The sequence below is a fragment of the Cibotium barometz genome, chromosome 31, assembly GCF_041138505.1.
Source record: "Cibotium barometz isolate CiBa-2024 chromosome 31, ASM4113850v1, whole genome shotgun sequence".
Classification (NCBI taxonomy): Eukaryota; Viridiplantae; Streptophyta; class Polypodiopsida; order Cyatheales; family Cibotiaceae; genus Cibotium; species Cibotium barometz.
Genome location: NC_141076.1, coordinates 12,104,530 through 12,127,647, shown reverse-complemented (window position 1 = coordinate 12,127,647; position 23,118 = coordinate 12,104,530). Strand labels below are relative to the sequence as shown.

Here is a 23,118-nt window from a genome sequence, read left to right as displayed (position 1 = left end):
AAATCCTCTTCGGGACATTTTATACTAACGATGTATTCGAGTGCAGGTGGGCACATAGGCTACCATTTTACACCTTAGCCCGTCATCATTCGATTATGGCATGATGCTTACTTCTGCCCTCCTCCTCAATGATCTTGTGGCAACAACTATGTGTAACGCTTGCTCTTTAAGCTCATGCTCTGGATAAGGAACGATGGTTGCCATGGACATCAAAGATCGTGACTCAACTTGTGATGCCCAATTCTACCAAAGCTATGGAGGGTGTTCACTCCAATTGGCCGAGCGACTAACTTGTGGGGTTCGTCTCATGGCTTGTCCCAGTCCCTACAAAGTGGCCAATATTTGGAAGGGTGGTACCCTCTTATGGTACTTAGGTGTGTGTGTGTGGTGAGTCGTATGGTGTGTATATATAGCTGGGTGAAATTCTTGTGTGCAACTAGGAATGGAATAAGACTTTATTAAAAAAAACCAATTTCCATGGATTGCTTTCCAAAACAGAGGATGATAAGAAACATAACATCCAAAATTACAGAATCTATGTGAAATTGGACAATCTTTTGAAAGACATTGAAATCATGATCCTCAAAAAAGAACAATTTTACTCCAATTGATAGTTTCCAAAAAGTTGGAAAAGACCCTTTCTAGACAAAAGATTTATAAGGACTCTCAATCATGCAATGCGTAGAGCGTGTCGATATAGTTTCTTCTTGTTAAATATAAATGGGCATACATATTTGCATCGATACTATTTGGCATAGAAGTTCGTTAGATGCTGTTATTCTTGTGTAAGTAGACACAAGAGATTTTGTTTTTGTTACTCTTGTCGGTGATGGAGTAAAAAAATGTCACTTTTGTGATGCTTCACGGTTGATTAATTAAAAAGTCTATACTCTAGAGATTTCTAGTATCTTTACTAAATTCTCGTTAATATACATACATCTTTAGTTTTCTATTTTCTTTTGTTTACTAATAATATGAGAAAAGCTATTAGCACACGCATACCGTACTTGCTTTTGGAGTTGGGGTAACAATATAATAGACGCAATCATGGTAAGCTAATGTTTAGGGCTATGCTTTGTACGTATGCATGGAGTGAGTGAGTGTTGAAGCTACGTCTGGAGGCAAGATTTCGTTCACCTTGGGTCCAGCATGAGCCTAATTAGGGTTTTTTCTATATTGTAGCGAAGGATGGCGTGGGGGCTTTCCCTGAGGATGTAGAGGAGCTACTACTGCTCACGTCCGCGGCAGAGAGAGAGAGAGATGTGTCTTCTGTCTCGATTTTCACGGCTTCTCTCAACACTTGAACCACCTCGCTCATGCTGGGCCTCTTGCTCAGATCACTGTCCACGCATCCTAATGCAACATCAATCACCCTCCACATCGACTCCAGTTTGTACCCGTTCATCAACACGGGATCCACAATGTCTCCAACATTACCTCGCAGTATGGCTGGCTTAACCTGCTCCCAAATGCATCATTAACCATATAACTTAGGCTTTGCTGTTACAGAGAAATAATTCCTTAGTTCTTCATTGAATATTAAACGAGTTTAGCACAAACCCTATTGACTATATGCTGTGGCGGACTGCTCAAGGCATCGATCGGAGCTCGGCCACATATCAGTTCAAACAACACTACACCAAAACTATACACATCGCTCTTATCTGTCAGCTGATTCGTAGCGTGGTACCTGCATGCATTATTTATATAGAAGCTCTAAGATCATCCAACTATTCATATGACAAGACTTTAAGTTTTACCTTGGTTACAATTAAAGTAATAAACAGATATAAATCAATGATTTAATTTAATTAAACCACTCAATCCTAGGTAGATAAAACTTACACAGGATCAAGATAGCCTACTGTCCCGACCACATTTACAGTTGATACATGAGATAAGGTGCTGTCCCCTTCTTTCAATTTTGAAATTCCGAAGTCAGCCACCTTTGCCTGCATCTTGTCGTTGAGAAGTATGTTGCTGCTCTTCACGTCCCGGTGAATGATTGGAGGATCAGAACCAACGTGCAGATACTGAAGGCCTGAAATGCGAAACCGTGTGCGTGAGCATGAAGCAGCTTTCTTCTTCGCATGCAAATTTCACGGATGCAAAATGCTGTGTAATTTACAAGTCAAAGTGTTTCGTACTGGTTGTGTATCTATTCCAGACTCTATTGTGAGAATACTAACGTTAGGCTGGTCGCTTATCTCCACAATTTTGTCTATGTATGGTGCAGGCACACCAAAAATCTATTTAACTTTATATATACTCTCCTACTGGGCAAGCTGCCACCTCTATAATATCTTAAAGCAAAGTCTTCTTCTTCTCATGATGTTTCACACTAGTTTGGTACCGTTGTAGCTGCACATAAAAGTTTCCGTTTAAGAGGTTTTAGAAAGGCTCTAATATTTTGGTTTTACATCTTATGACATGCTTAGCATTAGTTTGGTAATAGGATGGACAAGTGCCCGTGGATATATTTATGTCATGTTTATCGACCAACTTTAAGGAATTATTTAAAACCTATGGATAGTGAAAATAAAAGGTTTCCTTTTTTCATATCATCTGTTACATAGTGAAAGAAAATTGGGATTTTTTGAGATCATATTGGTTACCTTAAGGCTTTTCAATTTCATAAGAATTCATAGGCAAAATTATAGTCATAATACAGAGCTGTTTGGAATATATTATTTGGATTAAAGGCTTTAATTAGTCAATTTCTCATTGCTTTCTATATATATATATATATATATATATATATATATATATGGTGTAATATAATCCATCTTAGGCACAAAAATCAACTAGAACTCCAATTGTTAGGTCTTAATGAAAATTCTAAGGTATTTAGCTGTTTTAAGAAAATTAACTTTGAGGATTTTCATAGGTAATTGAACACTCAAAGACTAGGACCAAATTTTACACACATGTTCTGTACAATGCTATGCTTTGTTGGTGCATTTTCTGAGAGCTCATCTCATATACAACTGTCCTTTTAGGCACTTTGTTTTTAAATGAAAGTTTACAAATTTCGAACCATATTTATTACTATGGAATAAGAGACTACTTCATGCATTTTTAAACATCTCACAAGGCTTTTAGTGGAATATCTACTCATTTTATATAATAACAAACACGATTTTCATAAGTTTCTCACTAGGTAATTCAAATATAAGCAAGGATTTATATACGTTGTTTTGTTATGAATGCAATTTTTAAAGTTGAGACCATCGCCTTGTCTTCCAACTAAATTGAAATATTTAGATATGCATTCTTGATCAAGTACTTTAGTGGAGATATTTATTTATTAGTATAACTACTAAATCACTATATAAGCTCACACTATTGCCATATTCTGGGTGTCAAATATCACTCAACAACTAAAAAGAGATTCTAAGAAATAAATTTAATTGAATTAACTAGAAATGCAATAATTTTTATCATGAAAAATCTATCTCTTATCATTATGTATGGTTTAGGAGAAATTTATAAGAGTCTATATCATTGTTTTCTTGCATGTAGGAACCTTCTTTGTAAATTTCGTAACCTGTTTAGACTATAGTGATGGATATACCTCTACTTATGGTGATTTATCAATGACATTTAAGGTTATTTTTATCATTTTAGTAATTTCCTATTTTTTTCCACATCATGAAGACATGCCTCAAAAGAGAAATGCTAAAATACTTCTCCCATTCACAAGATATGAAATTTTTATCAAACCCATGAAAAGACATATTTATGTTCTATTGAGCTACCAAACTAGTGTTAGAGGCTTTATATATACATGACATGTTTTACATAGAGGCTTCATTTTCATTTTACATCTCATGAGATTTTTCTTATAGAGTCTTTGTATATACATGAATAGAAAGTTAGGAAAAAGTGTATGGTGTCAAATTATGCATTTTCATGCCAAAATAATAAGTATATAAAGTGATCAAGGTCTTAAAATGGCTTGCCTAAAGCACATATAATTCAATCAAAGATTAATAAAAAAAACTCCATCATGATGTTTATGATCCCTTATTGTGATGAGAAATCATTCAAGTAACTTCTTTATATAGAAAAAATCATTTTTGGATAGAAAATTCAATGAATAAAAAACAACGATATGGTTTGGCTAATTTCTTAATTAGTTTATGGAGTCATTTGAGTGATTTATTAATCTTTTTATAGAGTCATTTGAGTGGCATGGTGCTTGTAGGATCACGTAAACTCCATCATAGACATATACTAGCCATCCTTAAAGAAGCTCTCTTGATGTGTTTGATGGATAAGAATTGGTTTTGCTCATATATGATTAGAACTATTACACCACATGTTCATGTGGGTGTTGAGCATGTGTCATTGCTTTCTTGTTGATAACATGCACTTCTCCAAGCACACATGCACAACACAATATGTCCTTCACACTCCCTCTTATTTCTTGAAGGCCATATCGGGGTGCCTAACTTTGATACCATGTCATGAAAGGATCACAGAGGTTCATGATGCGTTGCATGTAGGATCATGTATTATCCGCCAAAGACATTTTCATAAGCACCCTTGAAGGGGATCTCTCCAAATGTTAAATCGATTTTGTTCATATATTAGTGGAACCCTCACATCTCATGTGCATTTGGGAGTTTGCTACATGTCTATCCTTTCTTCATAATGCACACATCTCCTAGGATGTAGGCACAATAGCATGTGTACTTAAAAAATAGATTGTGAGTATTATTTTATCTTGTTAGTTATTTTTTTACATGCGTAAATTCATAGATAAAATAGGATATTTTTAAAATATCCCTTGAACGAAGACATAGGCTTTCTATAGAGTGGAACTCTGCTTAGTTGGAATGAGAAAAACAATTATTTCATATGGAGATTTTGAGAAAGCCTCGCTTAGATGAAATTGGTTCTCTACCCACAACTTCCAGGGGTAGGACCTCTTGAGATATCGAGCTCATCTAGTGAGGCGGTGGACACTGATAACCCGTCTCGGGGATAGGCCCCACACACCACTGGCATGGTTGGTGAGATCATGGGTGATATGTGGCCAGTGGGATGGCAGGTTGTGTGATAGCCATTCTAGAGACTACCATAGTTATAGCGCCAGCTCATTTAGTTGGGTTCATACTATAGAGAACCCTAGTATGTATTTGGTTGAGTACCTTTTCATATTGTGTGTACTCTTATCTTTGTATATGGTGTGTTGAGTGTTGTGTGAAGAAGAAGAAGATTTTTAGCCTCTCACCTTGCGTGTTCTCTTTTAGGATTATGTGACTGTGTGTGTGCTTGCAAGAGCTCAAGCTCTCTTCTCCCCTACATCTTTTCATGGTATTAGAGCGTGGTTCATGCTAAGGGCCTTGCTGCAAGCAAGAGAAGCACAGGAAGTGGTACAAGGAGGGTAAGAGCTTCATCTACTCTTCCCTATTTGTGTTGGCGACTACACCCTTGTATCACAAGCTCTACGGGAGGCACCGACAAATGATCTCTGATTGAGGAGCTTTCTTCGTGGGAGTAAGCTATAGGGCAACTATAATGTCCTAATGGACCAATCTTTTCGGGCCAAAAATGTGTTTCGGCCACGTTAGGACCTGCATTTTTCAAAAAGCACGCGATTTCGAGGTTCACAACAACTTCCATGCTTGGAGGTTCAGGTTGATAAATTTCCTAAATGGGAAAGGATTACTGGGACTACATAGAAGGTGAGCATGAAGAGGAACCAGAGATACCGGAGATCAATCCGACTGCTGCATATGTAAAAGACTTCAAGGATTGGAACCAAGGAGCCTGAAAAGTAATGTATTGGCTCTCTATCAGTATATAGGACACCATGATTGGGCACATACAGGATTCCAAATTCCCCAAGTAATGTATTGGCTCTCTATCAGTATATAGGACACCATGATTGGGCACATACAGGATTCCAAATTCCCCAAGGAGGCGTGGGAAACCTTGGTAAAACTCTATGAAACGAATACCAAGGCACGAAAGATACAGTTGAAGAATGAACTTCATACTGTGGAGAAAAAGAGTATGTCTGTGAATGACTATGCATTGAAGATCAAGGGTATTGTGGAATCCCTTGCATCTATTGGCGTTTGAGTAGATGATGATGATAAGGTGGAAGTTTGTCTACACGGTCTCGGGCCACAATACAAGGCATTCAAGATGTCTATTCAGACTCGGGAGAAAACATTCCCAATTTCACAGATTTGGTGTCTATGTTGATTATAGAAGAGAAGAGCTTGGGTGAAGACCAATAATCTTCACAAAACAAAAACATTTCAAAGCAGCAGGCCTTCGACACAAGTTCAAGAAGAGGACCAGATAGAGGAGGCCCTAGATGCGGCCAAGGAGGTGGCCGAACAGGTAATCGAGAAGCTTGATAAGAAAAACTTCCATGCTTGGAGGTTCAGGTTGACAAATTTTCTGATGGGAAAGGATTACTAGGACTACATAGAAGGTGAGCATGAAGAGACACCGGAGATACCGGAGATCAATCGAACTGGTGCAGATGTGAAAGACTTCAAGGATTGGAACCAAAGGAGCCAGAAAAGTTATGTATTGGCTCTCTATCAGTATACAGGACACCATGATTGGGCACATACAGGACACCATGATTGGGCACATACAGGATGCCAAGTCCCCCAAGGAGGTGTGGGACACCTTGGTAAAACTCTATGAAACGAATACCAAGGCATGAAAGATACAGTTGAAGAATGAACATACTATGGAGAAAAAGAGTATGTTTGTGATTGACTATGCATTGAAGATCAAGGGTATTGTGGAATCCCTTGCATCTATTCGCATTTCAGTAGATGATGATGATAAGGTGGAAGTTTGTCTACGTGGTCTCGGGTCACAATACAAGGCATTCAAGACGTCTATTGAGACTCGAGAAAACATTCCCAATTTCACAGATTTGATGTCTATGTTGATTATAGAAGAGAAGAGCTTGGGTGAAAACCAACACTCTTCACAAAACAAAAACAGTTCAGAGCAATAGGCCTTCTACACAAGTTAAGGAAGAGGACAAGGTAGAGGAGGCCGTGGACACAAAAAAAGGAGGTGGCCAAATAGGTAATCAGAATTATGGCCAGCAATAACAACAACCAACAGTCCCAGAATTCACAACAACAACAACATGCAGGTGGAAGAGGCCAATTCAAAGGCAGGGGGAGTCAAAGAGGTCGTGGAAATTGGCAAAGGCAGTATAATGATACATGTGGATGCTTTTATTGTGGTAAGCCTGGACATGTGTAGGTAGATTGTTATAAGAAGTAGGCTGACATGCAAAATAGAAAATTGCAACAAAACAACTATGCATCCTCGAGCAGAAACAATGAGGATAATGAAAGGTTGTTTTTCATGCAGCATGTCGTTAATGCCATGTCTCAAAATATTGAAGCAGCACATAAAGATGATGTATGGTACATTGATTCAGGTGCTTTGAACCACATGACGTCATGGGGAGTGGTTCAAGGAGATGAAAAACCTTGAAAGACCAAGTTTTGTGGAAACAGGGGATGACACTGCTCATCCCATTGCCCATGTTGGAGATGTGCCATTGTCTATGCAGGATGAAAAAGTGAAGTACCTTGTAGATATACTTCATGTTCTAAACATAACAAAGAATCTGGTTTCAGTTTGCTAGATGATTGAGCATGGTTTGCAGGTTCGGTTTAATCCTGATGGTGTTATGTTGAAGACTTTAAAGACAAGTGTAGGTTGGTTGCAAAATGCAAGAGAGTGGGGAGAATGTTTACATTGAATGTAAACATGCTTAAAGTGAGTGCTGCGATGTTTACAAATGGTTAAAGAATTGTTGCAGACACAGACATTTGGCATAAAAGAATTGGACATGTGAATGTGCAGAGAATGAAGTCTATGTAGACTAAAGGAATTGTGACAAGGCTGCCAAAGTTTAAAGTTGAAGGTATGTAGAGAATATGTGAAGCATGCCAATTTGGAAAGCAAACAAAGCATGTATTTCCACGTGATAGAAATGTGAGTAGAAATGCACTAGATATTGTACATTCAGATATATGGGGTCCTACAAAGACTATGTCTATGGGAGGCTGCAGGTATTATGTGACATTTATTGATGAGACCACACAAGGAAAGTGTGGGTATACTTCATGAAGGACAAGGGTGAGGTGTTCACTCATTTATTGATGAGACCACACAAGGAAAGTGTGGGTATACTTCATGAAGGACAAGGGTGAGGTATTATGTGACATTTATTGATGAGACCACACAAGGAAAGTGTGGGTATACTTCATAAAGGACAAGGGTGAGGTGTTCACTCATTTTCAAAATTTCAAAGTTATGGTTGAAAAGCAAACAGGGAAATATGTAAAGTGCCTAAGGTTAGATGGAGGGGGGAGAGTACTTCTCCAATGAGGTCTCTGATATTTTAAAGAAAAGTGGTATTCGGAGACAGTTTACATGCAGATACACTCTACAGCAAAATGGAGTTACTGACCAAAAAAACAGGCACATTGCTGAGATTGTGGGAGCATTGATGGAAGAAAAGAATATGCCGCATAGCTACTGGGTTGAGGTTGTTTCTACAGTAGTTTACATCATGAATAGGACTCCAACTACAGCCATACATGATGTAACTCCAGAGGAGAGGTTTACTGGCAGAAAACTTGATTTGTCTCATCTGCTGAAAGTCTTTGGATGCATTGCATATGTGCATGTGCCAGATGAGCTGAGAACAAAGCTGGATCCAAAAGCTGAAAAATGTGTGTTTATTAGGTATTCCCTTGAGCAAAAGGGATACAGGTGTTATAACCCTACTACATGTGAGTTGAGGGTAAGCAAGGAAGTTGTTTTTGATGAGATGAGCTGCTGGTATGCTGCTGAAAAAGAAGCTATTGGGACTGATGTGAGTGGAAATGTAATTGCACAGAATGCAAGTCAGCAATCAAAGTCTTTGAGTGGACCAAGAGAGTCCTTATCTAGTGGTTCAGTTTATAGACCATGGAGTGGCAGGCTGCGTCATAATAACAGTCCTACAAATGTGATTAGTACATCACATAAAGGCAAAGAGAAAGTGATTGAGCCCCTTAGTATGCCTGACAATTCTATAGGGCATTCTCATGTTGATGGAGATTCTAGTGGCTCAGACATGAGCCTTGATGAGGATCTTGGGATACGAGCTATGAGAACACCTGGTGTAAAGAAGGCTATGGAAGCCATGAATGCAAATCTGCGAAGGTCTGGGAGAGTGATGAATCCTGTGCTACAGAGGTTTACCTATGATGGTTATGTGGCACATCACTATGCATACATGGAAAAAGTTGTGTAGGTTGTAGAGCCCACATGCATTGATAAGGCTATTGGAAATGTGTGTTGGGAGAAAGCTATGGATGAGGAGATGGATGCACTATATGGAAATGAGACTTGGGATTTAGTGCAATTGCCTGAAGGCAAGAAAGCCATTGGATGCAAGTGGGTGTACAAAGTAAAACATAATAGTGATGGAAGCATAAGCAGGTACAAGGCTAGATTGGTAACCAAAGGATATGCGCAGACATATGGCATTGATTATGAGAAAACTTTCAGCCCAGTTGCCAAGATGGCAACATTGAGAGTTGTGATAGCAGTGGGCTGCATCAAAGCAATGGTCTTTACATCATATGGATGTAAAGAATGCATTCTTGCATGGGGATTTGCAGAAAGAGGTGTAAATGTTGCAGCCACCTGGTGATGAGGATGTGAGTCACCCCGAGCATTGCAGGTTGAAGAAAGCCTTGTATGGCTTAAAACAAGCACTAGGAGCATGGTCTTACAAGATTTTTGAATACCTTGTCACTATTGGCTTTCATGTAGCTTTCATGTAGCTAATGTAGATTTCTCGCTGTATGTGAGAGACACAGTAATAGAGGGGTTGTGCTTGTTGTCATATATGTAGATGACCTGATCATTACGGAGGACCATGATGCAGAGATCTTTGATGTAAAGATCTTGCTTAGACAGAAGTTTGAGATGAAGGATCTGGGGGAGCTCAGGTATTTCTTGGGCATTGAGGTAATTAGGTCACCACATGGTATTGGATTATTGCAGAGACATTATGGCTTGGACATGTTGTCCAAGTATGGTATGACAGGCTGGAACCCTCTCTTGGTGCCATTGGATCAGAATGGCAAGTTGAGTACATATTCAGGAGAGATTTTGGAGGATTCTACTATGTATAGGAGAATAGTAGGAAGCTTGATCTACATGACGATCACCAGCCTAGATTTGAGCTATGCTGTTGGGTTGGTGAGTCAGTTTATGCAGGTTCCTCTCGGAAGCCACATTTGGATATATTGAGATGCATACTGAGGTATGTGAGGTCTACTTTGCATTATGGACTATTTTATGAAACTGGGACAGAGATATGCGTACATGGGTACACAGATGCTGATTAGGCTGGTAGTGTCATAGATAGAAGATCTACTAGTGGCTTCATGTTTTCTTTGGGGAGTGCTGCTATGACTTGGAGCATCAAGAAGCAGCCTACGGTTTCTCTATTTAGTAGTACTACAGAGGCCGAGTACAGAGGTGCTACTATGGCAGCATGTGAGGTAGTTTGGTTGAGAAAGCTACTTGTTGCAGATTTGGGTCTATTAGTGGATAGACAAGTTATCATTTTTTGTGACAACATTAACAGTTTACAGTATATAGAGGTCCACTATCATTTTATCACACAGAGAGAAGGTTTTGGCAGGAGATGTTGACCTTGTTTATGTCAACACAGAGGATCAGGTTGCTGACATCTTCCCCAAAGCATTGGGTATAGAGAAGCTTCCTAGATTCAAGGCTTTGCTTGGTGTACATGAGATGGAGTTGAGCTCGAGGGGGATTGTTGAGATATTGACCTCATCTAGTGAGGCGGTGGACACTGATGATGACCCGTGCCTAGGGGATAGACCCCACACTTACACCACTCGCATGGTTGGTGAGATCATGGGTGATATGCAGCCGGTGGGATGACAGGCTGTGTGATAGCCATTCTAGAGACTCCTGGCATAGTTATAGCGCCAGCTCGTTTAGTTGGGTTCACAGTATAGAGAACCCAAGTATGTATTTGGTTAAGTACCTTTTCATATCGTGTGTACTCTTTTCTTTGTATATGGTGTGTTGAGTGTTGTGTGAAGAAGAAGAAGATTTTCAGCCTCTCACCTTGTGTGTACTCTTTTCCTTGTATATGGTGTGTTGAGTGTTGTGTGAAGAAGAAGAAGATTTTCAGCCTCTCACCTTGTGTGTTCTCTTTTAGGATTTTGTGAGTGTGTGTGCTTGCAAGAGCACAAGCTCTCTTCTCCCTTATATCTTTTTGTTGAGATCGAGATCATCTAGTGAGGCGGTGGACAATGATGACCCGCCTGCTGTGCTGGGGATAGGCCCCACACTTACACCACTCGCATGATTGGTGAGATCAGGGGTGATATGCGGCCAGTGGGATGACAGGATTTGTGACAGCCATTCTAGAGACTGGCATAGTTATAGCGCTAGCTCATTTAGTTGGGTTCACACTATAGAGAACCCTAGTATGTATTTGGTTGAGTACCTTATCATATGGTGTGTACTCTTATCTTTGTATATGGTGTGTTGAGTGTTGTGTGAAGAAGAAGAAGATTTTCACCCTTTCTTCTTCTATGTTCTCTTTTAGGGTTTTGTGAGTGTGTGTGTGCTTGCAAGAGCTCAAGCTCTCTTCTCCCCTACATCTTTTGATGGTATCAAAGCACCCTGGTTTTTATGCTAAGGACTGAGCTACAAGCATTTGAAGCACAAGAAGCGGTACGAGGGTAAGAGCTTCAACTACTCTTCCCTATTTGTGTTGGCGACTACACCCTTGTCAGGAGAGCTCTATGGTAGGCACCGGCAAACGATCTTTGATTGAGGAGCTTTCTTTGTGGGAGTAAAGCTATAGGGCAACTATACTGTCCTATTGGAGTGTCCTATTGGATAAACCTTTTTCAGCTCAAAACACGTTTTGGGCGTGTTAGGACCTCCGTTTTTCAGAAAGCAGGCGATTTCGAGCACTGCGGGTAAGTCATCGATTCTATGCAGAACTCTATTTTAAGAACTGTAGGAAGACACATTGGTTGTGCAGACATTGTGTGTGCTTCAAGGAGGTCAACAATTGCCATTGGGTGTATGTATGCACATTGAGGTCAACGGTTGTGACATTTGAGTGTAGTATAGTACCGCTGCAGAAAATACAGCAGTTTGTGCAGGACAAACCACAGTGTTGTTCTAGTGAATTTGTGTGTTTGGCAATATGTCAAATGATGGCATAAACTAGATTGTTTGCTGAGAATCTTGATAAGAATAACTTCCATGCTTGGAGGTTCAGGTTGACAAATTTCCTGATGGGAAAGGGTTACTGCTGGGACTACATAGAAGGTGAGCATGAAGAGGCATTGGAGATCAATCTGACTGGTGCAGATGTGAAAGACTTCAAGGATTGGAACTAAGAAGCCAAAAAAGTTATGTATTGGCTCTCTATCAGTATGCAAGACACCATGATTAGGCACATACATAATGCCAAGTCCCCCAAGGAGGCATGGGACACCTTGGTAAAACTCTAGAAATGAATACCAAGGCATGAAAGATACAGTTGAAGAATGAACTTCATACTGTGGAGAAAAAGAGTATGTCTTTGAATGACTATGCATTGAAGATCAAGGGTATTGTGGAATCCCTTGCATCTATTGGCATTTCAGTAGATAATGATGATAAGGTGGAAGTCTATCTACGTGGTCTTGGGCCACAATACAAGGCATTCAAGATGTCTATTTAGACTCAGGAAACATTCCCAATTTCACAGATTTGGTGTCTATGATGATTATAGAAGAGAAGAGCTTGGGTGAAGACCAATAGTCTTCACAAAAAAAAAAGTTCAGAGCAACAGGACTTCTACACAAGTTCAGGAAGAGAACGAGGTAGAGGAGGCTATGGACACGGCCAAGGAGGTGGCCGAACAGGTAATCAGAATTATGGCCAGCAGCAGCAGTAATAACCAACAGTCCCAGAAATCACAAAACAACAACAACACACAGGTGGAAGAGGCCAATTCAGAGGCAAGGGAATCAAAGAGGTCGTGGAAATTGGCAAAGGCAGTATAATGATACACCTGGATGCTTTTATTATGGTAAGCCTAGACATGTGCAAGCAGATTGTTATAAGAAGCAAGCTGACATGCAAAATGGGAAATTGTAGCAAAACAACTATGCATCCTCGAATAGAAACAATGAGGATAATGAAAGGTTGTTTGTTATGCAGCATGTCGTTATACCATGTCTGAAAATGTTGAAGCATCACATAAAGATGATGTATGGTATGTTGATTCAGGTGCTTCAAACCATATGACAAGTCATGGGGAGTGGTTCAAGGAGGAGATGAAAAACCTTAAAAAACCAGGTTTTGTGGAAACAGTGGATGACATTGCTCATCCAATTTTCCATGTTGAAGATGTGCCATTGTCTATGCAGGATGGCAAAGTGAGTACCTTGTAGATGTACTTCATGTTCGGAACATAACAAAGAATCTGGTTTCAATTGGCCAGATGATTGAGCAGGGTTTGCAGGTTCGGTTTAATCCTGATGGTGGTTGTTATGTTGAAGACTTTAAAGACAAGTACAAGTTGGTTGCAAAAGGCAACAGAGCTGGCAAAATGTTTACATTGAATGTAAACATGCCTAAAGTGAGTGCTGCGATGTTTGCAAATGGTTCAGGAAGAACTGTTGCAGACACAAACATTTGGCATAAAAGAATTGGACATGTGAATGTGCAGAGAATGAAGTCTATGCAGACTAAAGGAATTGTGACAGGGCTGCAAAAAATTAAAGTTGAAGGTATGCACAAAATATGTGAAGCATGCCAATTTGGAAAGCAAACAAAGCATGTTTTTTCACGTGATAGAAATGTGAGCAGAAATGCACTAGATGTTGTGCATTCAGATGTATGGGGTCCTATGAAGGCCATGTCTATGGGAGGCTGCAGGTATTATGTGACATTTATTGATAACCACACAAGGAAAGTGTGGGTATACTTCATGAAGGAGAAGGGTCAGGTGTTCACTCATTTTCAAAATTTCAGAGTTATGGTTGAAAAGTAAATAGGGAAATATGTAAAGTGCCTAAGGTCAGATGGAGGGGGAGAGTACTTCTCCAATAAAAACTAAATTTTTGAAGAAGAATGGTATTCGGAGACAGTTTACATGCAGATACACTCCGCAGCAAAATGGAGTTACTGGCAAAAAAACAGGCACATTGTTGAGATTGTGCGAGCATTGATGGGAGAGAAGAATATGCCGCATAGCTATTGGGTTGAGGCTATTTCTACAGCAATTTACATCATGAACAAGACTCCAACTGCAGCCATACATAATGTAGCTCCAAAGGAGAGGTTTACTGGGGCAAAAGTTGATTTGTCTGATCTGTGGATGCATTGCATATGTGCATGTGCCGGATGAGCTAAGAACAAAGTTGGATCCAAAAGCTGAAAAATGTGTGTTTATTAGGTATTCCCTTGAGCAAAAGGGATACAGGTGTTATAACCCTGCTACACATGAGTTGAGGGCGTGAGTTGAGGGTAAGCAGGGATGTTGTTTTTGATGAGATGAGCTGCTGGTATGCTATTGAAAAAGAAGCTATTGAGGCTGATGTGAGTGGAAATTGGTTGCACAGAATGCAAGTCAGCAATCAAAGTCTTTGAGTGGACCAGGAGAGTCCTCATCTAGTGGTTCAATTTATAGACCATGGAGTGGGGCGGGCTGCGTCATAATACCAGTCGTGCAAATGTCATAATACCAGTCGAGTATTGAGCACACCTGGTGTAAAGAAGGCTATGGAAGTCATGAATGCAAAGCTGTGAAGATCTGGGAGAGTGAAGAATCCTGTGTTACAGAGGTTTACCTATATGACGATTATGTGGCACATCACTATGCATACATGGAAAAAGTTGTGCAGGAAATAGTAGGTGGTAGAAATATGCATGCTTATAGTGTAGTTACAGATATAGTACCTAAGGGATTTTGAAAAGGTAGAAGGGAGATGGGGGGCAAGATTTTGTGCATTTTCCCAAGCTCTATGAGAAAAAATTAATGCATGGGGGATTTCAATTTGCTGTGTCTCACGTGCGAACAGCCTGAAACAAAAATTTGACCGCAAACTTGACAGTCCTCTTTCTTCTACCAAAAGGGCTCCTTGATCCGATTTAAGAAGATAGGCAACACGGGGTGAAGGATAGAAGACAAAATCATAGGGGCTAGGAGCGTATGCTCTAATACCAAATGTTGGAAATTGCAGGAATGTGCACACACACACATAATGGAGAAGCTCAACAGAGCACATAATGAGATATTAGATAGACAATGAATGTGTGTTGTACAAAGATGATAAGCATACCCCAATAATGGCATGGGGGAAAAAATCTCCTAAAGAGGGAAAAAGTTCCCCAGCTGTTCTTAGTGTGTTCACACATATCACGACCAAATATGGCTACATTTAGATCATTACTTGTTTATCAAATGTATAAAGGCTCGAAGAAATAAAAGAATATACCAAGTAGTGCTAAATGTTGAATACTAAAAACCATTCCCAACGCTTTCCTTTTATTTGTGGTGAATGTTTGCTAAGATTTTATTACTTGTAAATGAGATTGGAAACTCCATAATCCACTAAAATTATTCCAAAATAATGTCAATAGCTATACCCAAAACATCCACATATATATGGGATATTACTTCCCAACTTGGCTACTGTCATATCAACCTTGGGGGGAGTCACTTTATACATATGCTACCTAGCATCATAGTAGTAAACAAAGGGTTTTTTTTGAATTGGGAGCCTTACATACCATATCCATGTAAGAGAGGATTCAACAAATATTAAAAACTATAGATAGAGGGTTTCAATAAAAAATCAACAGATCTATATTTACAAAATAGGGATGAGGGATTCTGGTTTTTTAAAGTAGAAATTTAGAAATATGGGCTATTTAAAATATGTTCTTACACACACATGCAATAATAGTTTTTAGCATAGAGTGACTCCCCTATATTGGGCTAAAAGCATGGTAAGGTGGACTGCTTTTTGTGCTTCTAGTAGTGAAAAATAGCACTCACAAAGCACTTAAGGATCTAATTTAGGAAAATAATACACTTTTGAGGAGTTTAGATTTAATTTGGATAAATAGTATTAAAATTATAAATTAAAAGTGCTTTACCACTAAATAGTAGTCCTGCCTGAGACACTGTTTTACATTTTTGAAGAGTCTTTACATTTAATTTTGATAAATAGTATTAAAACAATAAATTAAGAGTGCTTTACCACTAGATAGTAGTCATTTTCGGGACATTTTTTTGGTAACCTTACTGTGAAAATGATGCCTCTCTCACACACATTATGGATAAGAAGAAAACAAAGAAAAGATGAGAGAAAGAAGCACACATCTAGCACTTAATTATTGAGTGAAGAAATGAAATGATGAAGATGAAGGTGGTTGTTGTTGCCATCTTTAATGTGAAGGCAAGATCTCTACTGACATCATACACTCGTGCAGTAATTGGAGCTTCGCAGATCATTTTGGCTCACACCATTTAACATCACATCAACCTTATTCCTAAAAACCTTACATTTGAGTTAATCAAGCTAGACAAAGTTTACCTTACACACACATATTTTGATATACCCCCCCAAACTCCTCCCTCCTTCCCTTAGTATTAATGTTTGGAAAGACTCATCAAGGTTTGGAAAGACTCCTCTACTTTTGGCTCCCACATAAACTTCACATCCTACTTTATGAGCTTGTAGAGTGGTGTGGAAAATTTAGCAATGTTGTGGTGCAAAACTCTCCTTCCTTATTTCTCACATGGCTCACAGCTTCTGCATCAATGGTAGACATCTTTCCTCAAACTAGCCCACACATAACCTGTAGAGTAAGAATCTTTCTCATAGTTAACTTCAGGGAAAAGTGCCCTCCACAAACCCCTTCATGACATGCAGCCATTATGGAAAAGATCTCTTCTTTGGTTTGGAACCTTCTGAGAACCAAATCTTTGCCCTTCATGTGCAATTGATTATTAACAATACTGTACTATAGAGCTCTCCTTATGATATCGTATTTCAATTTTTTGGATAAACTTGAAGGTACCAGACCTGTGTGTAAAAACTCTTCCACTTCATGTAAAATCTCCCTTCCAACATAACTAGGGTAGGTTACAGTCATGGCATATGCATCTAAATCCTTGCCTAACCCCCCTCTTTCTAATGTGTCTGTAGCTTGCTCAATTCCATTCTTAAAAACCACATTTCAAGTAGGGATACCTTGGCCTAAGATAAGTGACACTGTCCACCCATTTCATCCTGCCTTTTCAATTCCATCGTCACAATTCTCATAGGTGAGCTAATCTGCCACTATAGATATAGAAATCATCTATGAACCCTCTGATGAAGGACCCCAAATAGGGCTCAAACACCAAGTTCATAAATCTTTGGAAAGTAGCAGGTGCATTTGTAAGCCCAAAGGGCATCACCCTGTATGCAAAGCACCCCCATGGTTTAATGAAAGTAGTTTTCTTATGATCCTCTCAGCAGGGTGATAGAAATTTGGAAGTAACCAGAATATCCATCACAGACACCATACCTCTCATGCCAAGCTACACTATCTAGGATTTCATCTTGAAAAGGCAATGGGTAATGGTCCCTCTCACGACATTCAAAGGCTTAAAGTATACATAGACTCTCCACTTTTTATTCTTCTTAGGAGTAATCACAACTAGAGAAGCCCACTCAGAGTTGTCAACTAGAAAGGTGAAGCCTACTTTCAACAACTTACTCACCTCTTCTCTCAAAAAAAACTGCTACTGCACTACTCCTAATATTCTTAGTCTTTGCACCACTCTATTAGCTTTAGACTTCAACTGTATCTCATGTTGCACAACTGACACCCCCCGAACTTGATTATAAGAAGAAATAAAAAGATATGGAAACTACTGCAACATTGTTAGGTACTCTTTCCTCTCAACCACTGCTAGATCTTTAGCAAGATTTTTTTGCAAAACTTCTTCCTTAGCTGACTGCCAGGGATTTAATATTCACGTGTATCACAAGATTTTTTGTGATAATAACACATGTGAACAAGTTATTCACATGTTCTCATGTTACCGTTCACAAAATAACAGGTCACTTGCCATTTGGGAACCCCTTAAAAGCTTGGCTACACATGGGAATAAGCTATTCACATGTTCTCATGTTACCATCTTCACATAATAGCAGGTCAGTGGCCACCTAAGAAGATTTTTTATGCCCGACAAAGATAATTTTTTAAGGCCCTTGTGAAAGCTTTGTGAATATAACATGTGATCACAAGATTTTTTGTGTTATTAACATATGTTATTAACATGTTCACATGTTTTCGTTTACGTCAGTGAAATCCCTGCTGACTGCTCTTCAACCTTAGCTTCTACCTTCTCCCCTTCTTTTATACACAGTTGTAAAGGCATGCACATGAAGTCAGTATCTGGTTCCAGCAACAATGGAACTTCCCCGTCATCATCCTCTGAGCTATCCTCTTATATCTTAGATTCTTCTATTGTAGAAGCCTTTGAGGAATTGGTTTTTGCAGCCTCGTCGTCATCCTCCTCTGAAGTATTCTTTGGGATCAATTCTCTCCCCTTGGCCATGTCATATCTGACTTTCTTCCTAGTAGTTTGATCTAGACCTAAAATCAAGTGTTCTCTCCACCAATCTTCCCCTCCTCTCATTGTTCAACCATGGTCTCCCCAAAATTAAAGGGTAAGCTTTTGTCCTTTGTTGGCATGACATGAAAATCTATCTCAGGTTCCATCCAATAATAGTCACCTACAGCCTCTTCACAACTCTTAGACATCTATCCTTCGCATTATTGGCCATTCTAACTCTAAATTCTGAAGGTGCACTCACCTTAAGTCTTAAGACTTCCATAGTTTGTTACACAAACCTGGGCACCACCATCAATGTACACCTTACGAACCTTAAACTTGTTTATCAAAGCATCCATGACAAAAAGATAATCCTTATCTTCTTTAACACAGGTCCTATATTCAACTATCCTGCTTTGTTACACAAACCTGGGCACCACCATCAATGTACACCTTACGAACCTTAAACTTGTTTATCAAAGCATCCATGACAAAAAGATAATCCTTATCTTCTTTAACACAGGTCCTATATTCAACTATCCTGCTTTCTTCTCCTTCTCCTTCTTCGAAATACTTGTATTAACCAATTTCCTCCTAGTTCTTTTGAGTTTTAGGCTATATTAGCTGCGGCCAAGACAAAGTAGGACCCTTCTGTTTGCGGGAGATCCTTTATCAAATCATATTCTTCCACGTAAACCCCTAGAGGAAAATATTCCATTCCTATATGTTTCCTCGATCTTCTCTTTTTCTTACCCTCTTTAAACTAGTCCTCTATCTTCTTCCCCTTCTTCCTTCTGGGGATGGTCCTACTTCATCTTCACTTTCTGCATGCTGGTTCTTTTATGGTTAACATATCTACTTCCTTATCTCTTCCTTTGTCATCCCTTCCAATCAAGTTATTGGGCCCATTTGCTGGTTGTGGTTAAATTTGAGGTCCTAGTGGGTGTGGAATCTTCTCTTCCCTTCTCACATCTGGCCTTTCCTCCCTTGGTGCCAGAGGATATACATCTCCTCCCTTTTCCTTGGGGGTAAGGACATTGAGGGGTTATATGACCCCTTTCCATAATTAAAACCTTGGACATTCAAGTTAGGGCCTCCTCTGCCTCTGCCTCTCATACCTTCTCTATCTCTTGCCCTAGGGGCATTTTTGCCTCCTTGAAACAAACTCAAATGTAAATTTCCCATTTGTTGGCTTAATTGATTAATACCTTGCATTAATTGGTTCAGTAGTAGACAACACTGGAACTGGAGCAATCCTCCCTTCCTCTATCCTCCTCTATCCAATCATAGCAAGTCTACTCTCAATTGGAACCTTCTTCTACTTCTAATTAAGCCTCTGAAGCTTTGACTCTTTCTCTCTTACAATCCTTAAAGCTTCATCAAAGGTACCTGATCTTTTTAACTCAACCAGGATGAAGGGATTGAATGGACATATCCTTTCTAAGAAGTATAGGTGGGGGCTCTTCTCCCACAATGAAGCATTCCATCTACCCCACAAATCCTCAAAACGGTCTACAAATCGATAAAATACATTCCACAAACTGTGCTTCAATTTCTATATATCTTGCCAAACAGTATTCAGGGATTCACCTTTCTTGAAATGTTGCACCAGATCTCCTTTAACATCCTCATATGCCTACCCCTGATGTGGCTAACTCCTCTCAGTCTGGAACCACCTTTTTGCATCCCCTTTAATAACATGGACAAAAGTGTCAATCTATCCTCATCTATATCCTTTCCAAATATGTAAAAGCTGCCAGCTCAATCCCGGCCAAAAACTCCTCTGGATCCTCATTAATATGCCCATGAAACACAGGATAAGACATCATCACAACCATCTCCACAGCTAACACTTCTTACGGAAACCAACAGTTTGAATGGTGCCTTGAAAGCTGTCCTCTGTGTGGAGGCACCAAGACAATGATGGCTTCAAGAGATATTGCCTTTATAGCTCTATCTGAATTAGACCACCATGAGAGGAGTCTATCACAAGCACCACAACCCAACAAAAAATAACAATAGAAGGCTTTAGAACACCCAGACACTATCCATTGGTCCTTAGCTTCCCCAATGGGATACTTTAGTACCCTCCTAGCCTCCCTAATCAATCCAATAGGTTGTGCTGCTCTAAGGTCATCTCCTACTTACAATGAATATGATCTACCACTTAACAGATCTCTTGACCATAGTTGACTAAACTCATGTCTAGCTCACATAGAAGTGCTCAGATTCTACCTTCAAAGTTCTTTCTTTGTATCCTATTTAGAAATCTACTCTACAAAGTCCCAAAGTGTCCTTCACCATTAGATAGCTCTAAATCCTAGTGTTCAAACCACTCAGAGCCAGCTAGCTGCCTTCAGCTCTTACCACTGGTGATAATTAACTCACTCAAACTACCACAGATAAGTCAGATTCTCATTGTTACTTGTCTCCAAATTCAGATGTATTTTCTAGTCTTGAATTAATCCTCTAGCATCCTCTAATATCTTCCTGTGTTGATGGACCTTGTGGCTACACCCCCCCAACCTTCATGATGGTCTTTGCCGACCCGTGTTCGACCATCTCTTAATCTTCCACCACCATTAGAGCTCTTCTTCTGAATTCTGCCACAGAGCTGTTTGCCTCCAAAGTCTACAATAATTTTGATACTTCCCAAAAAATTCCTTTGATAACTATAAACCTTTAGATGTCTCTCAACTTAGCAAGACATTACCTCCAAAGCTCTCTGATGACTATAGGAAGCCCATAGTTGCCTCTGAATGGATTGTCTCCACCCAACTAACCTAACTGACCTGGATGACATAGAAACTCTATCCTTTGAGTTGGCTAACACCACACAGAAGCCTTAAAACACCTAGATAAAACTAGAACCAATCTTCATAAAAAATCAATAGACCACTAGTGTTAGACTATTGCCACAGAAACCCTATAAGACAACCAAGCCTTTTGACAGTTGTACTCAAAAAAAACTAAAACTGTTAGTTCTGCTTTAAAACCACTTCCTTTTAACTTAAATAGGTCAAAATTAAATCCCTACAACTGTGATCCTTTTAACTTAAATAGGTCAAAATTAAATCCCTACAACTGTGATCTGTACTTCAAAACCTTTTCCTTTTAAGTTAAATAGGTCAGAATAAGATCCCTACACAACATGCTGACTATTCTAATTTCTTTGACACAAAATCAATCCCTATCTAGGCTAACTAGCCCAACATAAACTCCCCAACATAAACTCAACTAGAGTTAACTCTCCACCTTCAACTTTTTCCTCAAAAGAACTCCCTCTAAAAAACACAAAATTGAACCTAAAACCACAGAAGAATTCTTTAAAACCACAAAACTACATTCTCCTTGTAGATTGGGACGACTCTGCACTACACAGAAAACCCTGAGACTTGAGCAGTTGAATGAAACTAGCAACAAATCAAAATGAATTTTAACAAAAATGGCCACAAATCATCCAAACATATATACTAAAATTTCCACAAGATCATCAACACTATATATTCTGCAACTGCTTTGCAGGCTTCAACTGGATGATACGATTGGGAGATGCTTGAGAAATCCTTAATCTGGCCGCCCAAGTTTCAATAGTATTGCACTCAGTGAGATTTTGGGACACAATATTCACCAACGGAGAACTCTCAACCTCTCTTCAAATCTGTGCTCTAGACAAATCAAGTATTCTCAACAATTACATGTTGCCTTCAACACAAAGCAAGCCTATTGATAACCAGCCAGCTTCTCCAAAATCTTCACGTCCAAACACTAGCTCTCTTAGCAAGAACTTCTTCCACTCATAAAATCTTCCACAATCTTCCAACGGAGAACTCTCAACCTCTCTTCAAATCCTGTGCTCTAGACAAATCAAGTATTCTCAACAATTACATGTTGCCTTCAACACAAAGCAAGCCTATTGATAACCAACCAGCTTCTCCAAAATCTTCACGCCCAAACACTAGCTCTCTTAGCAAGAACTTCTTCCACTCATAAAATCTTCCACAATCTTCTCTATATTTATCTCTCTCTCTTCATCCAAACTTACTTACACCCCCCTCTTCTTCATGCATAAATCTACTCTATCTCGATGCATATTCTCACCTACTCTACCCAATTTTGTCATCTAACTACCATGTAACAGCTCTATAACAGCAACAAGTTACCAAATCACAACTACCCATGCAAGATCTTATGTTTTCCTAGGATCCCTAATCATTCCCGAATGTATTAGTTTTCTTCCCTTAGGGTTGAAGTGAGAATTCTCATGGATCATATCCCCTTTTCCATATAAAAACCTTTCAACCTAGTTGATGAGGAAAGAAGGGAAGGAGTCTAAAAGTATGCCAAAATGGCTAGTTAAAACACTACGTGATAGCAAATTAGACACTCCTTTGCCTAGAAAAATACGTGTAGGCTCTCATCATACATCTCTTTTGTTGACACATGCT

At 39.3% G+C, this 23,118-nt stretch overlaps 1 protein-coding gene across 2 annotated transcripts in view; it reads right to left on the bottom strand.

The window, feature by feature from the left end:
- Positions 1 to 605: 605 nt before the first annotated feature.
- The window catches only part of LOC147620522 (putative LRR receptor-like serine/threonine-protein kinase At1g67720), an 86,668-nt gene continuing 64,155 nt past the window's right edge, over positions 606 to 23,118 (bottom strand). For both annotated transcript variants that reach the window (XM_086824753.1, XM_086824754.1), the window contains exons 5-7: positions 1,846 to 2,041; positions 1,561 to 1,690; positions 606 to 1,459 (exon numbers count right to left, since the gene is read on the bottom strand). In XM_086824753.1, coding sequence (XP_086680879.1) covers positions 1,172 to 1,459; positions 1,561 to 1,690; positions 1,846 to 2,041 — 614 coding nt within the window. In that variant the 3' untranslated portion in view covers positions 606 to 1,171. The remainder of the gene's footprint in view (positions 1,460 to 1,560; positions 1,691 to 1,845; positions 2,042 to 23,118) is intronic.